The following is a 26,006-nucleotide window of genomic DNA, read 5'->3' as shown; positions in this document are numbered from 1 at the left end:
GCTGAGCTTTTGACGTCTAGGCTCAAGCAATGGAACTTGTTGGATGAAATTGTGCAAGTATCAGATCAGAGGAAGCGTCACCAACCTTTTTCCAGCTTCTTCACCCGTCAAGATGGGCTCTGCTTCTGCCACAATGTGACCAGTCTGTTCGAGGCAATCGGAATCGCCTGTAACCAGAATGAGTGGCGCCTCTTCATTGACAGCTCTCCAGGAGCCTCAAAGTCGTGCTGCTCCATAATGGTAACAAGTACCCGTCTCTTCCCCTGGCTCACTCAGTGCACCTCAAAGAGGATTACAACAGCATCAAGACCTTGCTGGACACCTTGAAGTATGATGAGTACGACTGTGAGGTCATAGGAGACTTCAAAATGGTGGCATTCTTGATGGGTCTCCAAGGCGGTTTTACCAAGTTTCCCTGCTGTTTTTGCCTTTGGGACAGCAGGGACACCAAGGCGCACTACCACAGGTGGGACTGGCCACAGCGGACCGAGTTCTCTGTGGGGAGGAACAACGTCAAGTGGGAGCCACTGGTGGACCCCCGGAAGGTGCTGATGCCACCACTGCACATCAAATTGGGCCTTATGAAACAATTTGTCAGAGCTCTAGATAAGGAGTCGGCAGCCTTCAAGTACCTTCAAGACTTCTTCCCTAAGCTGTCTGAGGCAAAGGTTAAAGCCGGTGTCTTCATTGGATCACAGATAAAGAAGATCCTGGTGTGCAATGAATTCCCCAAGAAGCTCACTAGTAAGGAGAAAGCGGCTTGGAACAGCTTTGTCGCAGTGGTTCGGGGCTTCCTGGGCAATCACAAGGCCGAAAACTATGTGGAGCTGGTTGAGACTCTGGTGAAGAACTACAGCACAATGGGCTGTAGGATGTCCCTCAAAGGCCATATCCTTGATGCTCATCTTGATAAATTCAAGGAGAACATGGGAGCGTACTCGGAGGAGCAAGGCGAGCGCTTCCACCAGGATGTACTGGACTTTTAACGCCGCTACCAAGGACAGTATAACGAGAACATGATGGAAGACTACATTTGGGGGCTGATTCATGAAAGTGATTTACAGTATAATCGTAAATCTCGAAAAACTACTCACTTCTAAATCTTTTGTAGTCATTTTTGTATTACTTTAGTATAAATACATGCTAATTTGGATTCATATGTTGTTTTTTTCTGACTTGATGTGAACGAAGACGCAGAAATTCGCCCATTTTCTCATTGGAAATAGGTGTTAAATGTGTTAGATCAGTGGAATGAGATAAAGCTCCACTTCATGATTTCCCAAGAGAAAGAGCAATGCTACACAGCCAGTTTACTTTATAAGATGTTCAGTGATAACCTAAATAAACTGTACTTCACATTCCTACACCCAGTATTAGAGTCTTTCAGCACTATGAATCTGAAATTCCAAGCCAAAGATGTTGACCAAACCAAGATCTTTCAGGAGCTGGAAATATTTGTGAAACACTTGATGCAGAAAATCATGAATCCCAGTTTTATTTCACGTACGACTGACTTACTGGACAGCGAGTGGAAATTGCGTATCATGCGTACTGATGCTTGCCAGTTTGGGGCCTCTTTTGCCTTAACTTTGACAGAAAACCTTGTGCCTCATGATATGTTGGCAGAAATAAAGGAAAGGTGCAAGTCATTCATTGTCACTGCTGAACAAGTCTTACTGCGTTTCTCCGGTAATATACAGCAGCTACGACACATTCAATGACATGTGTGCTGCGTTCTCAGACTTCATCATCCCGACAATGATTGGGAGACTTGAAAATTAATACAGCCAAATATCACAGCTTTCCATTCAGGAAAATGAAAAGGATAATGTCACAAAGTACTAGTGTTACCTCTAACTACAGGGACAGTGCTGGGAACTACACAGAGAGCGCAAACTTGGCGAGTTTGGCTTTGAAACTTCTGATTCTACCTGCTGCCAATGCTGAAACAGAAAGGATGTTCAGTGCTGTTGCTTTTCTGAAAACGGATTCATGAAAATCTCTCAGCCTGCTCCAAACTTTGGAGAATATGTTGCGGGTGCAGTTTGCCTACAGGCCAAAGAAAAACTTAAATTATTATTATTATTTTTAACAGCTGAGTGTTACTGACCAATAAAGTTACAAGGCATGTCAGTCACTGAAGTTTATTTTTGAACTATATAAAATGCCTGTAAGAGAATAAAGAAAGACTGCTGTTTTTTTTTATTTGCTTTTAAACAGGGCAGTCAATGTTACTGTATATGAGTTCTGGACAGTTTGTTTCACTGGGATTCTTGTGTACCACCTTCATTTTTCTTCAGGATGGTTCCTTGTTGCTGGTTGCTTGCAGTTGTAGCAGGTAAAACATTTCCAGTGCTATTGTTTTGAAATGATATCAACTAATTTATAGGCCTGTTAGTAACATTGATTAGCAATACACGTAGAGTTACTTAAAATAAATAAAGGATATCATATAGTATTTAAGCCTTTACTGTACGTACTGACATTTGGCTATTTTTTGGCTGCTTAAAAAAAAAAAAAAAGCGATTTATCTCTTTTGGCTGGTTACGTCTGAAATTTGGTGGGGTGTTATGAAAAAAAATCTGGCAGCACTGCTTCCAGTACTGCTTGGAAGAAAAGCCAGATTGGTCTCAGGTAAAATTATTTAACATTTGATGGGGATTAAAAACAGAGTTTAAGCAGAAAATAAATACTGTATTAGTGTTTTTTGAGGTGGAAACGCATGTCCTAACCTGTCACATTTCTCCATTATCCCTAATGGGACACATTATTTTAATAGTAATGATTTATTAATTGTAAGACAGTCCTCTTGTCCACACAGTATAGCTGGCCGTCAGGATTCACTTGTGTTTTATTTGCTCATTGTCTTCTTCACTCATATTGTCACTGACTAATCTCAATGTTCTTGTTAACATCAGTATGTAACTCTGGCCACTCACTCTCACTACACATGATTTGGTGGCGGTGACGTTTGATATTCCATCCTAACTCTCTCAGTCACTTTCAGACTGGAAACACCTGAACTCTGACCAAACTAACTTTGTCATAATTTTGTTGTGAACTTTACTTTTATTATTTGTGAAAAATAACTTGTTTTACAGAGTGTTAGCACGTGAAACACTGCAAATAATACAGCTGTGTGCGTTTGGGAGCGGGACAGACAGTAAAGTGAAGAGAAGCAGCACAGTGCGTTTGGGAGCGGGAGAGACAGTAAAGTGAAGAGAAGCAGCACAGTGCGTTTGGGAGCGGGAGAGACAGTAAAGTGAAGAGAAGCAGCACAGTGCGTTTGGGAGCGGGAGAGACAGTAAAGTGAAGAGAAGCAGCACAGTGCGTTTGGGAGCGGGAGAGACAGTAAAGTGAAGAGAAGCAGCACAGTGCGTTTGGGAGCGGGACAGACAGTAAAGTGAAGAGAAGCAGCACAGTGCGTTTGGGAGCGGGAGAGACAGTAAAGTGAAGAGAAGCAGCACAGTGCGTTTGGGAGCGGGAGAGACAGTAAAGTGAAGAGAAGCAGCACAGTGCGTTTGGGAGCGGGAGAGACAGTAAAGTGAAGAGAAGCAGCACAGTGCGTTTGGGAGCGGGAGAGACAGTAAAGTGAAGAGAAGCAGCACAGTGCGTTTGGGAGCGGGAGAGACAGTAAAGTGAAGAGAAGCAGCACAGTGCGTTTGGGAGTGGCAGAGATAGAGTAAAGGTTACAAAGAAGTGAGGAAAAGTCGTAGAGTCCAGGACAGAAAAGAAAAAGCAGAGTATGTTTTAGCCAAACAACAAAACCATGCCATAATAATATTTGTGATGTCTCTTCCTCAGCAGGGGGCCTATAAAGGGAACAAGCATGCATTTTGTGAGCACTGTGCTTGTGGTTCCTCCCTTTCCTATGGTGGTATTTATTCATAGTAGACCACCATCACAAAGCACTTTACAAGATGCAGTAACAAAAAACCGGTATTTTCCCTTGGGATCCATTCCTATGGTAATTTAAATAGAAAGATGCCACCCATCACAGGTCACTTTACATAATACAGTATATACAAGATGCAGTAACAACAAGAAAATCCCTAAAAATTTAAATACCGAGAAACGCATAATACATGATATACAGTAAATAAAAAAAAAAAAGCATAATACATTAAATAGAGTGGAAAGTGCATAATCCATGATATCAGCATAATACATGAAATAGTAAATTACATGTATTATTTAGTGATGTGAAGGACCATCTAAAAACCGCCAATCACTTGTCAAATGTTGAACTAAACAGGAGTTTAAGCTCATCAAGTGCTCTAGTGAATAGCAGGGTCAGTCCACATAACCCAGTGAATAATGGAGGAACAACAGCTGAAGTTCTTTTTCAGGCATTTCTGTTGCAGCAATCCTTCCATTTGTTGTGAATAATAGCCTCATCAAAAGGACTGCCAGGCAGTTTCCAGGCGTACTCACTGGTAAATCCATCTCAGTTGCATATGTGAGCAGGAGGATGGTGGGAAATGTAGTTCTGAGAGGTCCATGTGGGTACATGGGGAACTTATTACATGGGCCATATTGAGGCAGGGAATGCAATTTAAAAGTTTAAAAAAGTGGTCAAAATGTTAAAAAAATTAAAACAATACACACACCTTGCGTAAACAGTTGTAGAAACACATGGGAACATGTAACACAATAAAATAAAAAAAGGTCCTTATGTGCTCTTTAACATTGCCATCAGAGTTATGCAAAATAGAAAAATAGGCTCTAGTTCTGCCACACAGTAATTCTTTCTGTGAAAGCATATTTAGCATGGTGGGGAAAAACACAAGTGAGGTTCAAAGCGCATTAAGAAAATCAGCAGAAGAACATGCTGCAACCGGAATATGCTGAGCATACAGGCATCAGAAACAACCTGTGCAGTGACGGCCTCCACAATCAACGTGTTAAAGAACACCCGTGCACAGTGTGTCACCAGCCAGTGATCTGATCCAAAAGGCAGAGTCTGCAACATACTAGAATTTGATGGCAAGAAGCAGAGAATTAGGAAGCTGGCTTTGGGGACTGATGTTGTGATGTATGTTGTGAATATCTATGTAGAGATAGCAATACTTTATCATACATCTTTGTTCCTGAAAATACAGTGTAGCCTTTAATGACGGTCATTTCTTTTATTGGAAAACTTTCCCCTAGTCTCAAACCATTTTATATATTTTAAATTGCAATGTTATTAACAACTACTTGTATCAAACATCTTACCTGTTGTCATGGGATACATAGGTCTTGTGGTCAAGTATCAGAAATTATATTCACTTTGTCAAATGACTGACGTTTCCTTACGTGTCACACTGGAGTTGGCTTCTGATAGTACAGCTTGATAACCTACTCAGTAGGCTTCCAATTTTCAGTACTGTAGCTCCACTACCCCTCACTTCTCATACTACCACATCCTAGAAAACAAAACCTAAAAAACAAATGGTGTCTGGCATTTCTTCTCTCTACTCAATATGTGTTTTTAAAAGAATATACAAATATGTACTTATCATGCAGCCACAGAAATTGGTATGCGTATGTTGTTGCCCTGCTGTGCACTTGGGTAAGAGATCAGAGTTCTTAAAATTAAAAACAATGCTTTTGGTGCGATTCAGTTTACACCACCTACTTCAAAAGCACGTGTGGGCCAAGACAGGGCACTGAGCACAGGGCAAGGAAACATGGAAGGGTCTGCAGCATATAAGAGATCTTATGTGATTATGAAACATACACAGAAATTGCATATTTTGGGGGGCATGCTGGCTCTCTTAACGCAGCACAAGTGCACCTATTTTCATCTGTCAAATATTGGAGGGTATGAAATTACAAGAAAAGAACCAGAGATATTCAACAGAAGAAAATGGATTGCAAAACTAGTTAGCGCCCCCTTAAGGAGACTGTATTACAAAGGAAAGTAGAAATGTTGGTGGGTTACAGTAGATCAGTTATAGTATTTGTTGCAGAGTTGTGCAGATGGGCAGCGTGTTGGAAGGGCCTGGCACATAAATGCAGTTGAGGCTATGTGGGGGCCTGATAAATCAGTGAGCTCAATATGACATTTTATGTGTCATCTAATAGAACATACCTTGAATGAAGTCCCCCACTTCCTGTTTCACACACTAACAAAACATTTCTCAATAAGTCTTAATAAACAAATACATACATAGAAACTACAACATTCATTGGTTTAAAATGTTATTTGCATTGAATCAATATACTGACTACTACTGTGCAAGATATCAAGATAATACTTTTACATTGTGAGTACTGATTCTTTTTTTTTTTTTATAACAGATGCATAACCTTTCACTTTATGAATATTGTATTACCGCTTTTGAGCTGCCAGGGGACGCTGTGGGAACAACACATAGCTGTTTTACAAAATCTTCGTTTCTCCTCGACAGTTAGAGAACCCGGTAGTAGTCCCTCGCTCCTCCTCCTGAGTTCAGGATCTCTGGCTGCGTTCGTGTTTTTTTTTCGCCCGGCTTGGTTATAGCCACAGTTTGCAGCCAACGTCACGGACTGCAGTCCCTGCGGTGATGAACGCAGACTGTTTTTCAGGTTGCCCTGAGCAGATCTGCGGCACACGTCACCTGCATTGCGGTGTCTCAGTCATTTTCAGGCGCTCTATGCAGTTTTACATGTTTGCACCACTTGTCAGGATGATGAATCTAGTAAAAATAAATAACCTGTCATGACACTGTCAGTCTCCTTACACAGGGGTTTGTTCTTAATTTCCCAACTATTCCGGGACTCTAAGACAGGACAGGCTTTTTTTTTTTTTTTTTTTTTTTTTTTTAAACTCGCCTCTAAACCACAAATTAATCTATTTTAAATCAGTAAGTAAAGTGAGTGTGAATTGCGCGAGCGGCTTCAATAAATGTGTTTAGTGGTTTGATTGCCGTGGCGATTCTATCGGGAGAGCATCATAACACGTATTAAAATCGTGTTGCTTGGAATTTTACCTAGAATGGCAGTGTGAAAAAGAGCTTGTATAAATAACAACTATTGTATTGTGAATGACAAAAACCGGTACATATGTTATGCTTTTGCATTTAATTTTCAAACGGACGAGTAAAACTATGGAGGACATTCCATGAAAAAAAAAAAAAAATACAGGAATACATAAATAAATAAATGTCCATGTATGTATTTATTTCAACATGTATGTATTTATTTCTATATTTATTCATTGCAACATGTATTTATCCCGTATGTATTTATGTATTTATAATTTTGCATGGAATATCCTCCATATAATAACTTAATTGCTTAAACAGATTAATAATAAAAGATGGTCTTGGGGTTGCTGAAATAAGTCTTTACATAATTTATTTAGTCTAGTTATCATGGAGCTGTATGGGAACAGTGGAAAAAAAAACAAAAACAAAAAAAAAAACTATAATCTTCTGCAATCGGAAAATCATTCAGGTCAGTGTCTAGGTTTGCACAGTCGATAGTGCTGGGAAACCTCCCAAAGCTGCCGAGCTCCGGCTACGCAGACCGTGACGTCAGGCGCAGACTCCCAACTGCAACGCAAACTTTTTAGGAGGCGAACGCAGCCAGAGATATCCTTGCTGTTCTCTCGCTTGCACTTTGTATACCTGCTCGATAGGCGCAGGTATCTGCGTGACCCGTCTGCTGAGGGCCCGCAGACAGTTGGAAAGAACAGACTTTGTCGCAAATTTCCGCAGGTCTGCAAGTGAAAAGAACGCACGCATCGCCATGACAACCGCGCCAGATTGTGGGTTTGCCGGGAACGAGAATAATTTTTTTTGTTAAACTTTACAAATAAAATATAGTTAAAGTTAGCGCAGAGTGGAAGAAAATGATGCAACGTGAAGCAAACGTGAAATTGAAGGAGGTAATCTTCTCCCTTTGTAAACTAGTAGCCGGACTGGGAGTCGAAGCGGTGCCCAGTCCAGAAACCTTTAGGCGGGGCAAATTCAACAGGAGAGACGGGGTAAGAGGCATCGCTGCCTTATACAAAGTTGTTATTACAGTAATCGTGGAGCTCTGTACTTTTCCAGTAATGTTTCATAAATTTGTTACATTTTAGGCATGACAGTTTGGTGTCCAAGAGTGTCGCTTCCCATGCTGTGTTACTTGGCACATTTCCCTTGATATTGATCGTGTTTGCTGTCAGTTTTGTTCTGGGTTGTTGCTCCAGTACTGACTGCAAACACACATTGCGAGTGAAATTAAAAAAAAGAAAAAACAAACCGCACATTATAATGGTATTTGAAGCTACATAGTTTCAAATACTCACGAACTCACTCAGTCCTTTAGCAGTCCTTTGTTAAGCTGTTAATGACACACCTTATTGTTAATGAAAGTATGTCTTCTCACCAACCTGCTCCGCTCAACAGAACTGCACAACTTGAGTTTTGATTTCACCGTGTAACAATTATTATTATTATTATTATTATTATTATTATTATTATTATTATTATTATTATTATTATTTTTGTTCCTGGGTAGTAAGTGTTATTTCTTAACTGCTTATGCCTCAAAAGTATAGAAAATGGCTATTATTCCCCACAAACTTTGCTTTTGTGACCAGGACAGTGATATTTCAAAATATCACTATTTCCAATGGGAAAACGGGCAGATGTGTGTCTTTTCATTCACATAGTCAGAAAAAAACAAAAATGACTACAAAAGATTTAGAAGTGAGTAGTTTTTCGAGATTTACGATTATACTGTAAATACAGTACTACTCACTACTCAAAACTACTCACTTCTAAATCTTTCATAGTCATTTTTGTATTACTTTTGTATAAATACATGTTAATTTGGATTCATATGTTGTTTTTTTCTGACTTTATGTGAACGAAAAGACACACATTTGCCCGTTTTCCCATTGGAAATAGTGATATTTTGAAATATCACTGTCCTGGTCACAAAAGCATAGTTTGTGGGGAATAATAGCCATTTTCTATACTTTTGAGGCATAAGCAATTAGGAAATAACACTTACTACCCAGGAACAAAAATTGTGTTACATAGTGTTTTCGACCAAATATCTTGAAGATTCCGCCCTGTGTTGGAAAATGTAATCATCCTAGCAGCTCTGGAATAATATTGAAACCAAGCTGTGAGGGATCTACAGCTGAGGCCAAGTTTTGCATCACCTAGAATTTTAGGATTGAGACATGGGGGAAAAAAATCAATTTAATTTACATATTTTATTTAATATAGTTAAAGAAACTACATAGTTTTTTTTTTTTTTTTTTTGTTACTAAGTATGGGGAAACTACAAAGCGATAAGTAATTCAATATGTTAAGGTAACATTATTCAACTGGTTTCATTCAACTTTATGAAGCAAAATTAGTTAATTTTATAGGGTGATGCCAAACTTTTGGCCATTGCTGTGCCTATGTTGTATTATTGAATGCGTCCATACTGTGACTGAAGGGGATATACAGTAAAGATAAAGGGAAAACAGACTGTTTTCTGTTATTTTTCAGACCGCTGATTTGTGGAAGTTGTTGTACAGTCTTCTAAAACCACTACATCCAGACTGTCCCTGTGTTTCAAACAAAGCTGATCTTGGTAAATATTTCAACAGTTTTCACATCAGGCAGTGCGCAGCAATGCCAGTTCACATTCCGATCACACTGCGTGTGTTGGAGCCTTTAAATGTAGGAATAATACTTTGAGTTTCAGTCCTGAAATCTTTAACTACGTTTTCATTTTAGTTGAACCTGTTAAGAATCTGTGTAACCATACAAACAGAAAAACTCTCTGTTTAAGTGCCGTTACAACATACCTGTACTACACCACAAGTTGTTTACGAGGTCACATGCGACTTTGAATAAATTACACGTTACACTGTACACATCCTACTGTGCAATACGCCTATTTAATGGTTAAATGTTTAGGAAAAAATGTAACCCTGAAACCCTTGGAAAACATTTAAATTAATACCCCTACTTCAGTGAGATTCCTGTGTTGACCTGCTTGTTATATGAGTAGTTAAGGGCTCAAACGTGGACTTGTTTCTTACTTACATTTTAATACAGTGTATCCATCTGGACTGTGGAAACAGCGATACCAACATGACTGTGTAATCTGGTGTTTGCTTTTGTTTTATTTAGCATTGCAGGTTGATTTTGTGAAGTCGGTGCTTTTGCACTATGGCTATGGAGTCCAGGAGCTGTATCAGCTCCCAGCTGATGGATCGGAGGGGAGTCGAGAGCTCCTGCTAGCCCTGTCCTGGCTCTTTCACAAGATTAACCTTCTGGAACAGCTGCTGTATAAAACTCGACTCAGCCTTGGGGATGAGACAACACTCAGTTTGGTATGGGGATTTTAGTACTGTTCAATGTCTTTTTGTGTGATGATGTTTCCCTATTTAATCAAGAAAATGGTTAGATTTAGATTAGTTCTAAATATTCATTAAGATCTGTAATCTGTTGATTTTAGTAGTATTTCCATTCTTCCAGGTTTCAAAGTCAATTTTTGTGCTTTGAGGTATTCACATTATTTTCTAATTTGTGCAACAACAGCCTCTTATTTCATGTATTGATTACAGAAAATCGGATTCACTGGAATACATTATTTGCTCCAGTAGGTATTGTGTGGCTGAAATGGTTAAAATTCATGTGACAATTCAGTGGTCATGGATCCTTAACTGCAAGGTGATACATTCGGCCCATAGTTTTGTTATTTTTGCCAATAAACAGGATAATGCCTGGGTGTGCATCTCATAAAACACAGAGAAAACTTAATGTGCTGCCCTGGCTTGCTTTTCCACCTTGTTTTAAACCCCATGAGCAAGCCTGTAATGAGTTAGGACATTCCAAAGCGAAGCATCCAATACCAGCAGAGCATGGTTACATTGAGAGTGGAACTACATTCCACAACAGCTCCATGAGGTTCACGCTTAATAACCTAAACCCTTTCTTTAAAATTGATTCAGCATTTACACATTAGAGCAGATCAAAAATATAACTCTTGTAATTTAATAGAAAGGGCAAGTCTGTTTCCATGACAGTATGTAGGCCACTAGGTGTCAGTATAGCTCTGTAGGTGTTGTAAAATGCAGCACTGCCTGTTATTTTTTTATGTTTTATCCATGAATGTAAAGTCCATTTTGCACTGGTTGAGTCATTGCCATAGGTTAGACAACGTTTAGGACTGATTTCTGATGTTAATGTATGAGAATCTGAAATAAATAACATGAGTGATAATGTGTATTGCTGTTCAAATGTAGAATAATGGTGACAAAATGACAGCTAGATTTTTTAAACAACATGCATTTATAAACTGAAAATGCCTTATGCCAGGGCTAGAAAGATAAGTGTATATTTAGTGCTAAGCTTTATTTTATTTTGCACTTCAAATACATGTTTAACATGAGGATGTAAAGGCGTTAAGCAAACAGTCGGAGTGGCTAAAACTGGAAACAAATGTCCCACCCGCAAGCACCACCAACCACCAGTCCATGTGCTAGCTCTTTCGGGAACTTGCTTTGGACCCTGAAGTTTAAAAAGCAATTTTTGTTTTGGATCCTCATACATTAAATTCAGAAATTCAAACACGTGAGGACAATAATGCACCATGCAAGACTGGCCTTTCAGATCTATTGGGTGTTTTCTGTACTTTCGAACTCCCTGCCAATGGAAAGAAAATAATACTTCTAAAATTCATTTAATTGTATCCCAAAAAAGTGATCTGGAACATGCCAACTGAATTTACTATAATATATATATAAAAGCATCCAATAAAGTGTTTGATAAATGCTGTTGGTGTTTGAACATGTTTTCCTTTCTAAACTCAATTTTTTTCTCTCTCTCTCTCTCTCTCTCTCTCTGTTCTTGTTGCTGCTGGTGTCTGGGCTCGCCCTCTTGCTGTGGTCAGGGAGGCACTCCTCTGGTCGAGGACAGTCCCGGGCTCTCGGCAGTGCGGGAAGGAGGTGGGGGTGGTGCCAGGTACCTGGAGTGGCTGCAGGGACAGCTGCGTTTCCACTGGAGGGCGCTCCACGCAGCTCAGGAAGAGAAGGCTGCACTGCTCTATAAGGTGAGTTTGACAATACGGGGAGATAGGCCAGTAGGTGTCACTGTAGCTCTGTACGTGTTGCAGAGTAATGTATAAGGTTGTGTGTTAGCACCATTCAAAAATAAAATAAACAATCTTATGGATTATGTCTTTAATCATTCTGATTATGTGTATACCATATGTTTAAATGGTAGTAGCAATACTATTTTTTAAATCTGGCTTTAGAGTTGCTACGGCGTCAGTAAATTAAAGAAAAAAAGAAAAACACCTCCCTGTTTTACACTGTGAAAATCTGATAACCCTAAACTACTTGGACAGTGCGAGAAACTGAAGTTCTGGTAGAAAGATTAATGCGACACCAAAATCATGCTGAACTGACAAAACTCACAAAAATAGTAAAATATGTTCTCTTCTCAAATTACTTAGTTTAATGCCGACATTAGGAGAACCATGCAGAATTGCGTAAACTACATTCCCCTACTGTAGATATTCATTAAATTAGCGAAGTGCTCTCCAGTGCCTTCCTCCACAGAAATATGTAAGAATCTAAAACATGCTATATTAAAAACCGGAGCAATACATCAATAGCTGCTATCTTTCAATATGCCTTGCAGGATATTGTAAACATCCCATTCACACACCATATAAACGAGCCGAGTTCACTTGCAAACTGCATTGTGAACACAAACAGACTCTGTTCTGATAAAACACTTTGCTTGCAGATAAGTGTATACAGCAAGGACGTTGATACATTGTTTCAAATGAAACGAACCAGACCGAGTCAGTTTGAAATGGACCCAGTGTGAATGCAGCCTTATATGACTGTTCATGGATAGCCCAGTTTATTCTACAGGCTCCAGGTCAGATTTCATTAAGATAGGGTAACCTGATGGCACTGGTACATTGTTGCATTTTATAGAAGATAACAATCTATTGATCTACAGTCCAGATATTTCAAAAGATAACCTGGAGGTTAACAGGTCAAAACTTATCAAGTGAACTGACAAATGAAAAAGGGCTTTGTTTGTTCAAAGCCTACTAACATTGGCTTCAAGCAGTATTGTTTTTCTATGTAACGGTTGACATCTTCTGTTTACAGTGGTCTCCTTAGAATGATCTAAACCTGTAGGGCGTGGGAGTAGCTTGTGTATCAGCATCCTTAAAAATACATGTAGCAGTGCAGTCACACAGTTTTCATTGAAGTGTACCTGTTGAACCTGTCATATCTGATTCTATAAGATAAGATGCCCTTGTGGCAAAGTGGTTTGCAAATGCGCAAGTGGGAGGTGAAGCAATGCTTAAACAGATGACAGACAACAAAGTTCATGGTCCAAACAATCCTTTATTTGTTTTATAATCCGGGTCGTTTTGGCAACCATAAATAATAATCCCTGGCAGTACAAAGCAATGTGTATTGCACAGTGAAACCACGGGGTTCAGAACCAAAATAATAAACACAATATAAACACACACAGAACACAAACACGATCACAAGTCCAGAGTGAGTGCTAACGAAAATTGTGAAATACAATTTATTAGTGAACAGTAGTAACTGCTGTCCGGGTTGGTGCTGGCCTTTAGCGACAGCTCCCAGAATGTGTTTGCCGTCTAACAAGAATAAACGAGTACAATTAGAACGACAAACAAACACAAAACACTCACGGTTACTTGACAGTCTTTCAACGTTTCTCAAGGAGCCATAACAAAGGAACGGTTTGGTTTGCCACACCCTCTTTTGTACCTTCAGCCACGCCCCCTTGGTTAGCGAGTGCAATCGCTTTTCCTCCAAGCCGCGATTGCCACATCGCCTCCTGTCTGGGGCTATCACTTGGTGTCCCGTGGCTCCACCCACTTTCTAGATGGCTGACTTCCACCTTTCCCTTGGAGTGAATTGTCAGATCATCCAGTCTGGGTCACTCTGTTCCCTTTGCACAGCGCCCTCACAGGTCGGGAGGGAGATTTTTAACCAAGGTTCATTCTTTCTCTGTCACAGCCCTGTATTAAGCGATGGACCTCTGGCATGTGTCATTTGCACTCACTGTTATCAACTGAATGGTATCAGCAGGACATAATGGATTTAGATGTAGATCAATAAAAGAAAAGACGGAGCGTTTGGGAATTTAGTTTCCCTTTTTGCATGCTGTCACTTCACTTAAAACACACTGCCCAGTTTCACCATGTTCAATAAAAGAGAACAAGAAAGCTAGGGATGCATCTCGTTATTACCCTTAAGGATTTTTTTTTCTCTGCCCAGTTTGTTTGTGTGCAAAATTTTTTGTTGTTTCTGTCTCGCATGATGCCAAAAAAAAACCTACCGGATTCGTTTGGCATAGACTGAGAAAGCACGGTAACAACTGTTGTTGGAATGCTGTTATGTAAATTGCTAAATACTGTACAGAGCTTTGTTTTGCAGTTATTTTCACAGATTTTATTAGAATAGTACACATGCAGTAGTGTACTTTGGTGTTTTAGACAGACTGATGTACTTGACATTGTTAATGTACAATGCCCCGGTGTTAATAAAGCATCCACAGTGTAATATAACGACTCTGAGATACAATATTTATACACATCCCACGGACCCCTGGAACCAATTCCTTGACATATGATAGGTTCCACTGTCAGGGTTTTAAGTCTATTTATTTATTTATTTATTTATTTATTTAATTCATATAGACATATCAGATTTGATTAGCCTCTATTTAAACGTTTTAGACAGCAAAAAGTAAATAAACCAGATTATGCGAGCGCACGCATAGTGATCTCTATGGTAAGCCATCTGGGACAAAAATGAGTTGTGCTGCTTTAGCGCGAGTCAGAATCTCATGGGACAGAAAAAAGGCAAGCACGTCATTCTGAAATGCCTCGCTTAAACAGTACCCAACTGAAAATGTTGTGTAGTTATTTTTATGGATTGTATATATTTATATACAGTACTGTGCAAAAGTTTTAGGCAGGTGTGAAAAAATGCTGTAAAGTAAGAATACTTTCAAAAATAGACATGTTAATAGATTATATTTATCAATTAACAAAATGCAAAGTGAGTGAACAGAAGAAAAATCTAAATCAAATCCCTATTTGGTGTGACCACCCTTTGCCTTCAAAACAGCATCAAATCTTCTAGGTACACTTGCACAAGGCCAGGGATTTTGTAGGCATATAGTCAGGTGTATGATTAAACAATTATACCAAACAGGTGCTAATGATCATCAATTCAATATGTAGGTTGAAACACAATCATTGACTGAAACAGAAACATCTGTGTAGGAGGAATAAAACTGGGTGAGGAACAGCCAAACTCAGCTAACAAGGTGAGGTTGCTGAAGACAGTTTACTGTCAAAAGTCATACACCATGGCAAGACTGAGCACAGCAACAAGACACAAGGTAGTTATACTGCATCAGCAAGGTCTCTCCCATGCAGAAATTTCAAGGCAGCCAGGGGTTTTCAGATGTGCTGTCCAAGCTCTTGAAGAAGCACAAAGAAAACGGCAACGTTGAGGACCGTAGACGCAGTGGTCGGCCAAGGAAACTTACTGCAGCAGATGAACGACACATCATGCTTACTTCCCTTCGCAATCGGAAGATGTCCAGCAATGCCATCAGCTCAGAATTGGCAGAAAACAGTAGCACCCTGGTACACCCATCTACTGTCCGGAGAAGTCTGGTCAGAAGTTGCCTTCATGGAAGACTTGCGGCCAAAAAGCCATACCTCCGACGTGGAAACAAGGCCAAGCGACTCAACTATGTACGAAAACACAGGAACTGGGGTGCAGAAAAATGGCAGCAGGTGCTCTGGACTGATGAGTCCAAATTTGAAATATTTGGCTGTAGCAGAAGGCAGTTTGTTCGCCGAAGGGCTGGACAGCGGTACGCGAATGAGTGTCTGCAGGCAGCAGTGAAGCATAGTGGAGGTTCCTTGCAAGTTTAGGGCTGTATTTCTGCAAATGGAGTTGGGGATTTGGTCAGAATTAATGGTCTCCTCAATGCTGAGAAGTACAGGCAGATACTTATCCATCATGCAATACCATCAGGGAGGCATCTGATTGGCCCCAAATTTATTCTGCAGCATGACAACGACCCCAAACATACAGTGAAAGTCATTAAGAACTATCTTCAGCGTAAAGAAGAGCAAGGAGTCCTGGAAATGATGGTGTGGCCCCCACAGAGCCCTGATCTCAACATCATCGAGTCTGTCTGGGATTACATGAAGAGAGAGAAGCAACTGAGGCTGCCTAAATCCACAGAAGAACTGTGGTTAGTTCTCCAAGATGTTTGGGCCAACCTACCTGCCGAGTTCCTTCAAAAACTGTGTGCAAGTGTACCTAGAAGAATTGATGTTGTTTTGAAGGCAAAGGGTGGTCACACCAAATATGGATTTGATTTAGATTTTTCTTCTGTTCACTCACTTTGCATTTTGTTAATTGATAAATATAAACTATTAACATGTCTATTCTTGAAAGCATTCTTAATTTACAGCATTTTTTCACATCTTCCTAAAACTTTTGCACAGTACCGTATCTTTTGTTATGTGGAATGTAATAAACGAAAATCAAAACCATGATTTCCCTCCACCCCACCCCCTTCACTTTACAATGCCATTTCCACATTTGTTTTATTTGAAGTTGTGACAAGACGGCGTGTGGTGACATCAGGCCAGATGCATGAAGAATCCTCACAGTAGCATATCGCCATTTTCTCTAACTTCACTTGAAACAGGACACAGATTGCCTCATGCTTTCTTTGTGCTGGAAATTGGCTGATTTGTACAGTTTCGACCTACAAATTGGATTTCTAATGGTAAGCTACATTAAGGTTTGAGTGTTTTGGAGATTGGTAGTTGTCTTCGTCTCTTTTCGGTAGTTTCTACTGATTAGAGTTGGTTTCGACCCCTCTACTGAGATTAGTGATAAGCTTTTATTTTCTCTTCTACTGCCTCGTGTAGTTAAATTACAATTGCTGGAGCTATTGTGGTGCTATAGGGTTACCCCACGGGCTTGCGGCACCGTCCTCTACACCGATTGACTCAGCCTCAGCTGCCATCCAGCTCAGGCCTGTGCTCCCCTCTCAAGCCTCGGGCTCGCCTAGCGCTGCCGTGCTTATCCTCGACGCCGACGCCGATTGACTCTGCTATATCGCCCAACATCGACCATGCTGTTCCTCAGCGCTGACACCGAATTAAGTCAGCATCGGCTTGAAAATCTTCCTCGGCGACGACCCGGACGGCGAATTAACTCGGCACTGGCTTTAACATCTTCGGCACCGGCAACGATTAACTCGGCACTGGTAAGAACAGCTTGGCACCGACTGCTCGGCACCGAGCATGCTCTTCCTCGGCATCGACTGCGCTTCCTCAGCGCCAACGCTGATTGACTCGGCACCGTTCGACAGCCTGGCATCGTCCGCTTTCATTTTGGCGCCGACACAGGCTACAGACACCGACGTAGACAGCTCGGCACCAACGCGTATTGCTCGGCACTGATGCCCCGCGCCATGTCAGTGTGCTCTGCAGGGTCCTCCGCTGGGTTCAACCAGTGTGTAGCCAAACTCCCCAAACAGGATGGGCACACTTCTTGCGCTAGGTGTCTGGGGCCAGGCCATGCGGCCAGAAGTTCTCCAAAAGAACAAAGCGCAGGAGGGCAGCCCTCTCCCCAGCGGATTCTCTCTCCTTTGGGGCAAGGGAGAATGAGATCCATGGTCCAGGGTCCTTCTCAAAGGGCCCCTGGAACCCCCACCTGTCACTGACCAGGGAGCTCCCCCATACCCCTTCTCCACCACCGGTGCGGATGCATAGGCGCCCCTCCCTAGAAGCGAGATGGACACTGCAGAGGCAGCACCGCTCGATAGGGCGTTCGCCAGGAGGCAGGCGGTCACCTCGGAGGCGCAGCCGCTCCCCCTCTGAGTCACCAGAGAGACGCCAAAGCTCGGCTGAGCGGCGCTTTGAGGAGCACAAACGATGAGGGCTGAGCAAACCATGCTGGAGACCCTACTGAAGTCACAGGGTAGACTGCCCCCTACTACCGGGCAGCTTGAGCTTCCCTACTCCCGCTCTCCATCCCCGGCCCCACCTAGACCCCCAAGCCCAGACGAGCTGTCGTTTATGGCATCGAGATTGCACATGTCCAACCCCGCTACTTCAGTTGGGCAGGCCATACCGCCCATATCGCATAGTTCACAAAGGGAAGAATTCAGGCCCCTGATGCAGCATGTAGCTGCTGCCACGGACGTTCCCTGGCTGGCAGAACAGGAGGGGAAGGGGAACTGCTTCCTGAAACAACAGAAAAGGCACCCACAATAAGCCCTGTCTCTGTGTCATGACTTCATAGAGCTGGTTCGCTTGTCTTGGAGCAACCCAGCATCCCTGCTACACACTGCCGGAGCCCAAGAAGCTGGCCTAGGCACGTTGCCTCCCGTCGGGGACACGGTCACAGTGCTGGTGAAAGGATCCACCTTCATCAGAGGGAACAAAGACCCTACCTGCCCGTCCAAGCCATGCAGGACTACTGACGCCATGCTTAAAAAGGCATATGCGACAGCGGCGTTGTCAGTACGAGCGGCAAATGCAGTGTCCATACTGGTGCTCTACCAGTCGCAGCTAGAGGCGAGGCTGCAGGAACTGGCAACAGAGATGGACGCTGGAGAGCTTCAGGCGGTGTCGGGAGTGATGAGTGACCTGATGGGGGAGTTAGGTCGGGCATCAGGGAGGTCTCTAGTGGCGCTGGTGGCTGCTCGCCAACATCTTTGGCTAACCCAAGCCAAGGTCGTAGAGACAGAGAAGGTTGCGTTGTTGGATGCCCCTATAACACCGGGCAAACGTTCGGAGCGACCATTGATTTGAGCCTTGAGAGGTCACAGAAGGCCACGGAGGCCGCTTCCAAATTGTCGTGCCTTCCTGCTTACCGCCAGCGCCGTAGGTGGCCTTCCCAGCCTGCTGGGGCAACTGGGCCTGAACGCCGCCCTCCACCCCAGACCAAGCAAGCAGGCAGAGGAAGAGCCAGTGTTAAGGGACCACCGCCGGCCAGGGGTAACTTGTTCTCCAGCTAGAGACCGAGACCGGGGCCTAAAAAAGACGTGTCCCCTCCCAAGCCCAAGGGAGACCGCCCCTGAGGGGCTCTGGCTGCCCCCTCACAACCGGACTGACCACTGGACATGACCCATGGCAAGGCTGCACCCAGGACTCCTGGGTGCTCTCTCGACTATGAGATACGGTTACGCTCTGCAATTCTGCTTAGTCCCGCCACCCTTCAAGGGTGTTCTCTTTACCACCGTCGACAGGAGATCGCCATTCTTCAACAGAAGAACGCTGTGTGCTTGGTGAACCCAAGCGATTCCCTCAGCGACTTCTACTCCAGGTACTTCCTGGTGCCCAAGAGGGATGGAGGGTTTTGACCTTTTCTGGACGTCAGGGTCCTCAACATGTTCCTCAAACAAAGGAAGTTCAACATGTTGACAGCACAGCGTATCCTTCAGTCCGTCCAGCCCGGCGACCGGTTCACATCAGTCGACCTGCAAGACACTTACTTCCATGTCCCGATCCGTCCCGCACACAGAAAATATCTACGCTTCGCCTTTCAAGGCAACTCATACAAATTCTGCTTACTGCTGTTTGGCCTCTCACTGGCGCCCCACACATTTTCCAAGTGCATGGATGCAGCACTGGCTCCACTCAGGCTGCGGGGTATTCGGATCTTGAACTACCTGGATGATTGGCTAGTTGCGCGCGTTCCAAACCGTAGATATTGTGACAAAGTTAAGGCTCTCCATACATCTACAGAAGAGCAACTTCGTACCGTCTCATTCCACAGTGTTCCTGGGGATCAAACTGAACTCTGAGCATGCATGACTCACTGTAGGAAGACAGGATTTGGTCGTTGGAATTGACACTCTCCCAATTCAGAGAGGATGCTCTTCTACAGGTCAGAATATTCCAAAGATTGTTGGGGCTGATAGCAGCCACCTCGAGAATCCTTCCCCTATGGCTGCTGAGAATGCACCTGCTTCAAGCCTGGGTAAATACGCTCAAGTTGCACCCGGTCCACAATTGATACCGGCTGGTGTGAGTGTGGTGGCTCTGCCCCGACAATCTGCGCTTCGGATCTCCCCTCGACTCCCCTCACAGAAGGGAAACCTGGTCTGGGGAACGGTCTGGAATGGGAGGAGAATAAGAGGTCAGTGGAAGGGACATTGTGGGCATTTATATGCGCTTGCTGCCAAACTGCAAGCAGTAGCCCTGGCATAATTAATTTTTGCCAGCAGTTAGCGCACAAACACATGCTGGTCCAGACGGACAACACGACAGTGGTAGCCTTCATAAACCACATGGGGGGGCCCCCCTGGGAGTAGACGTGCTAGCTCACCCCTGGCCACAGGGGCTTTTGTATGTGTTCCCTCTTGTGTGCATTACCCCTGACACTAGAGAGGATCAGGGTGGAGAGAGCTCCAACTCTGAGTCTGGCCGTTGAACAGAGCAGTCTATCCAGACGAGGACTGCCAGACGCAGTTTGAGCGCTGAGTTTTGAGGAACAGCCTTTTCCCGGCAGTGCCTGGGTTGTGTGATGCAGCTTCCACTTCCTGATTATTGATCCAACTGTGCTCACTTGGATATCCAAACACTTGGATATTATTTTGTACCCTTTCCCTAATCTATACATTTGTATTACCTTATCTCTAACTTCTGTAGAATGCTCTTTGGTCTATGTTTTCCTTCAGATTCACAGCCTTACCAATGATCCTTCAACAGTGGGGCTTTTATCCAGAAAATGTGACAGCAACTTTAATGGTTCACAGGTGGAGATGGTAAGATAATTGTGTCCTCTTTTGGGCAATTTCTTTCATCGGTGCAAACTGGGAGCTTCCACAGCACAGGGGTTGAATACTTATGCAAGCAAGATATTTCAGTTTTTTATTTTTCTTAAAAATATTTCCCAACATAAAACCAATGTCACCTTACAATAATTGATTCTGAGTTTCAGTATTTAAAAATAAAATATCGAACAGAACGAAATTTCAATGTACCATTTGTAATTCAGTAATATGAGAGAATTGGTCAGGGGTCTGAATACTTTTGCAAGCCACTATATATATATATATATATATATATATATATATATATATATATATATATATATATATATATATATATATATATACATCGGTGGTGGTGATAAGATTAAACACTGTAAGAACCATCTTTATGCAGGTGATACTTTTTTTTATATTCATATAATCCCTCTCCTTCCTTGGCAATCAATAATTTGCAGGCTGATTTTTTATTCTATTCAACGAGCCTTAATTAGTCTAAAACTTCTTTTACATTCTAGTAAGACAAAAGCTATGGTATTTTCTTGTTTTCTTAATCTCAATGTGCTTACCTAGTAAAATAAAGGTTTAAAAAAAAAATGTCGACGGCCGCTGTTTACTGTGAAGAAATGGCAATGGCAAGGAATGTGAAATAAAATGCATCGTCAATTTTATGTACTACTTATTTTCAGGAATAAACAAAACAACGTTTAACTTGAACTGCTATTTGGCATCCTTTGTTTTGTAGTGAATTCACTGGGGTAAAGGAAGTCCTACACAACTTATTCTTTACTCCAGGGATATTTTTTTATTTTAACGTGTTGCATATTGTAACTTCTGGCTGCAAAATAAAGGCAAACACGGGCCACAGACACACCCCCTGCCGCTATGTTGTCTGTCTGCGTTCACAGCAATGTAATGGCTTTCCATTACTTTTTGAAAAACGAACGAATGTACGAACAAATATTTAATTTATGAGCGAATACTCAACATGAAAATCCAGTGTTCATTCCAGCACTAGTATTTTGTGTGCCTGTTCTTGAAAAAGGGGAAATAAATATTCTCTCTAGCTTCAAACACCAGGGGAGAAACCTAACATTTCAGCTTTATTTTTAAAGGTCATCCCCCACATTGAGAAAACAAGATGAGACATTAAAGTGGACTTTTATTTCAACCTTTTATAATATGTTCCCACAACATAGGGCATGAGTTACACACTCACCTGCTGTGCTGAGTAACCTTTTCCTAAACACATGTGGTCTTGCTTCAATAAAAAAGTGAGTAATAGATTGCAGAATAAAGCTTCTAGGAAAATAAAGTGTGTTTCCTACCCTATCTTACACCCAGGAATATGTGATGACATTTCTAATTTTAAAATAACATACAACATATGTCTCTGTGTTAAATATACAGTATCTCTGTATCTCTTAATCCTGTCAAGTTTTGAGGGTGCTGAGCACTCCCCTTGGTCTGTTTGATCTGGTCAAATGTGAAAAGTTGTCCTGATTTGCATAACTGGCCTAGTGAGAACACTGTTCTGTGTTTGGGGTGAGACATATGGTTTGCAGCTTATACATGTTTCTGTGTATGTTTGTATACATTCGCGCAGGGTTTCCCAGTCCTGGTCTTGGGGACCCCCATGTCTGCTGGTTTCATTCCAACTGAGTTCTCAATTACTTAAACCCTTAATTGAAGTGACCATTTGCTTAATTAGACCTTTTTACTTGTTTTCAGATCTTAAACAGTTGCAGATTTCAAGTTAGCTGTAACATTTTAAGAACTTGAACTCTGCAACTGTTTAAGATCTGAAAACAAGCAAAAAGGTCTAGGGTTGGGAATCCTGCATTAGAGGACCTACTGATCTGCTGATTGCATGGGCAGTCTTTTTAGATTTGAAGTACCATGATGTATTATAATAGTCATTTAAGACTGATATCTGTGAGAGTTTGATCCTTTTTCCCTCTTTTAGATTCATACCTACACCAAAGGATGTCACAGCGACCCCTCAATCAGCCATCTTTCTGTAGCAGAAACCCGTTTGATCAAAGGCCCTCGGCAGCAGAGCAGGGTGAGTGCTCCATTTTGAAATCTCATACCTTTTCTAAATTAAATTAGTGTTCTTACATGTGTTAAGAATTGTAAGAGTACTTCACTGAAGTGTCAGCATTTTGATGAAGACGCCCTAATGGACCTAATGACAGCAATTGCTTATCGGACTTATTCCTGTGCATGCCAATCCACTGCTGGAAAGCTTTTGAGGAAACAGGCATATGGAAGATTTTGTGATTTTGTTTAAAAATATTTATGCAGAAGACGACTCTTTCCAGTTGGCCCTGGGGTAACAGATAGAAACTTTGCCTTTTGAAGTACAAGAAAATGAGCTAAAGAGTTCTGCAAACAGTGTGGGGCAAGCATTTGTAAGTTTCCCTTTTTTTTTTAACTGGCATCTTATTGGTAAATTTTGCAAACTGACGGAACAGCACATGTTTTTACAGATTCTAAGGGTTTTCATGTGTAATAAAACTGGAACAAACTTTCCAACACAGTGACTCAGGCACTTCTCTTAATTGTTTTCATTTTCTAAATTGTAATGCCTCAATGTAATGAGTACATAGTGTTTAATAGCAAACACCACACATCACCAATGCAATCAACACACGTAAGAAAAACAGACAATAAAGCCAATGCTTTTTTTTTGTTTGTTTTTTTATCAACATCTTGAAAGTAAAACTTGTGTCCTGTAAATTAAAACATGTTGTGCATCAACTTTTCCTACTGCTGCTTTTACATCTGAGGTGTTTGTGTTTTGCTGGCAGTCTTGGTAGTCTGCTGTACAGAAACGCATTGAGAACAGGAGTCGTGACGGAGCATGGTCTGGATTGACAGCGATGTTTATAAGAGAAATTCCCTTTCTCGGGTAAATGCACCCAAACAGTTGAGAACTGTATTCCCCATTTGATATATAACCCATAATGTGTGAATAAGAATATCAAAACAATCCAGATCCGGAAAAAAATATAGCCCCGTGAATCAGGCCATTTTCTTGTAAAGATTGCATGGCGTTGAATATACCTTTGCAGCAGCTGAGACTCATTTCTGACAGACCCAGACAAAGAACTCGGATTTTCATGACAGTTCAGAGATTAATGTATTCATTATTTTATCTAACAATGTGAAATGAAAATTGCTTTACAGGTTATTAATATTTTATGTTTAACATTTGCGAAGCCTCAATATCAAATCCTTTGAGCTTTTCAGCTCTGTAATCCACCGTGACAGACACTGAAGTGAAGTATGTAGAATTTCCTAATTTAGTTATTGATGGATGTTATTGTACCCTGCTCCTGACTGACATCCTTAAGCCCTCCATAATTAGTTGTTAAGTACCTAATCAGATAACTTGACCTACAACAAATATAAGGGCACTATTCCTTTACAGTGTGCCATTATCTGAATCTCATCCACATTCAATATGGCTTAATAGGCCAAGTGTGACTAGAGGGGAGGGCAAATCTGCATAGTTACTTGACAGAACAGTAAAGTCAAGCCTTCTGTATTGACATTTCCTTAAAATTGTAAGTGTTCCCCCATACGAGTCGCTCCTTTGATGAGCAGGAAAAGCCATGTCATGGTGGCCATGCTGTGTTCTGCTCACTGTCTCTTCACACAGACTGGAATATGCTAAGGGTGTCAGTTTTACTTTCATTAACCTTCTTCAGGCAAGAATCTGTGAGGTGCAACTTCTAACCCTTCTGCTACGGCGTCACTAGAACGATCATGTAATGGTGACGTTAGACGCCCATTTTAAGCCTTTTTTGCTTACCAAATGACTGACATCTCCAAAGGCTTCAACAACCAATCAGGGATGCTTTTATATACTTTCAAAACAAAAGTAAAGTTAGATAAACAGAAAGCTAGACGAAGGGGTTTTAGTTTTTTGTTTTCTGTCGGGAGATTCGGTGATCACAAGCACAAGCTTAACAGAAATCTTACTAAATTGTCCAAAATGTTTATGAACCCAAAAATAAATTTGCAAAATATTAACTGTAGTGAAATATTCATAGAATAAACTTCAGGGATGACTCTCCAATCAAAATGCATTTCACTAAAGCCCCAAGCCAATAGAGATACCTTTTATTATGAGGTGCAGCATTTCAGTATCTTAGGTTTCAGTTTTGATTACTGTATATATCATGATTCTAAAGCGCAGCATTACCGGAAAGCAGACTAAATTGCTTTACATAACCAAGCATGCTTAATGACTCAAAAGAGAGACTTTTTTCTTTTTCTTTTTCTTTTTTGTGTAAACGATGAGTTGACAGATCTATCTGATGGTGAACTATTTAACATTTACACACCCCTCAAACAATTTGGTCTAAATTCAAAACCAGACACTGTATTTATAACATTCTTTGATCCTAGTTCCTGGGGGGTTATGGCTACCACTGATAATTTTACAGGTAGAATTTACAGGAAGGGTTAAACCAGTGTGTTTGCTCCTTGATTTAGCTGAAACTAACATTCAGAAAGGGGCATTCAAAAAGTTATAACACCATTGCAAATGTGATACAGCTGCTTTTGTTTAGCATAGCCCTCCTTAAGTATAATTCTTGTGAAGGGTTGTGCTTGCCTCCTGGGAAATGAAAATTATGCAAGTCATTAAAAATTTGTTTGAGGATGCATCTAGGTTAAAATACAAAAGCCCTGTACAATCGCATCTATGTGAGTAAACTGATGACGCATTCCTGTGGCACAGTGCCTGGATTGTGCCACTGTTCTGATGTACCTGTACACAAGGCTTGGATATTCAGGCAAGCCAAGAACTGCTGTATCTGTAGTTCAGAAAAGTTGAATTAAAAAATATTTTCTTTTAGATGCTGATGCTACTGGAGTCTGAAATCACGCTACTGGAGAGCTATCTGGAATGGAAGCGGCTGGAGCCATTGTACTGGCGTTGGATGGTTTGTCACACATACTGTAGTTCGTCCTAGGCATTGTGTTACATTTTCTCCATTTATGTTTTTTTGTTTCATGAATTGAATTTCCTCAGCTTCTTTGAATGATATTGTACCATCATGATTATGCAAGTGTCTGTTCTCAAAAGGAATCAACCACATCGTAATTGTGTTAAAGGCAAAAAAGCACAGAGATTACAGATAATTTCAAAAACACTCCAAAAAACAAATGCTTTTCTAGCAGTACTGGATTTTTTTT

At 41.5% G+C, this 26,006-nt stretch overlaps 1 protein-coding gene across 4 annotated transcripts in view; it reads left to right on the top strand.

Moving 5' to 3' along the window:
- The first annotated feature begins 7,407 nt into the window (after positions 1–7,407).
- The window catches only part of tedc1 (tubulin epsilon and delta complex 1), a 36,368-nt gene continuing 17,769 nt past the window's right edge, over positions 7,408–26,006 (top strand). Inside the window, exons 1-6 of one of the 4 annotated variants that reach the window (XM_041267026.1) lie at positions 7,408–7,954; positions 9,462–9,546; positions 10,092–10,294; positions 11,857–12,015; positions 22,762–22,860; positions 25,667–25,753. In XM_041267026.1, the coding sequence (XP_041122960.1) occupies positions 7,820–7,954; positions 9,462–9,546; positions 10,092–10,294; positions 11,857–12,015; positions 22,762–22,860; positions 25,667–25,753 (768 nt within the window). In that variant the 5' untranslated portion in view covers positions 7,408–7,819. The remainder of the gene's footprint in view (positions 7,955–9,461; positions 9,547–10,091; positions 10,295–11,856; positions 12,016–22,761; positions 22,861–25,666; positions 25,754–26,006) is intronic. The other 3 variants (XM_041267025.1, XM_041267024.1, XM_041267023.1) reach the window with 3 other exon arrangements.

The sequence above is a fragment of the Polyodon spathula genome, chromosome 12, assembly GCF_017654505.1.
Source record: "Polyodon spathula isolate WHYD16114869_AA chromosome 12, ASM1765450v1, whole genome shotgun sequence".
NCBI lineage: Eukaryota > Metazoa > Chordata > Actinopteri > Acipenseriformes > Polyodontidae > Polyodon > Polyodon spathula.
Note: the sequence above shows the minus strand (reverse complement) of the source record. Positions and strands in the feature narration are given on the sequence as shown.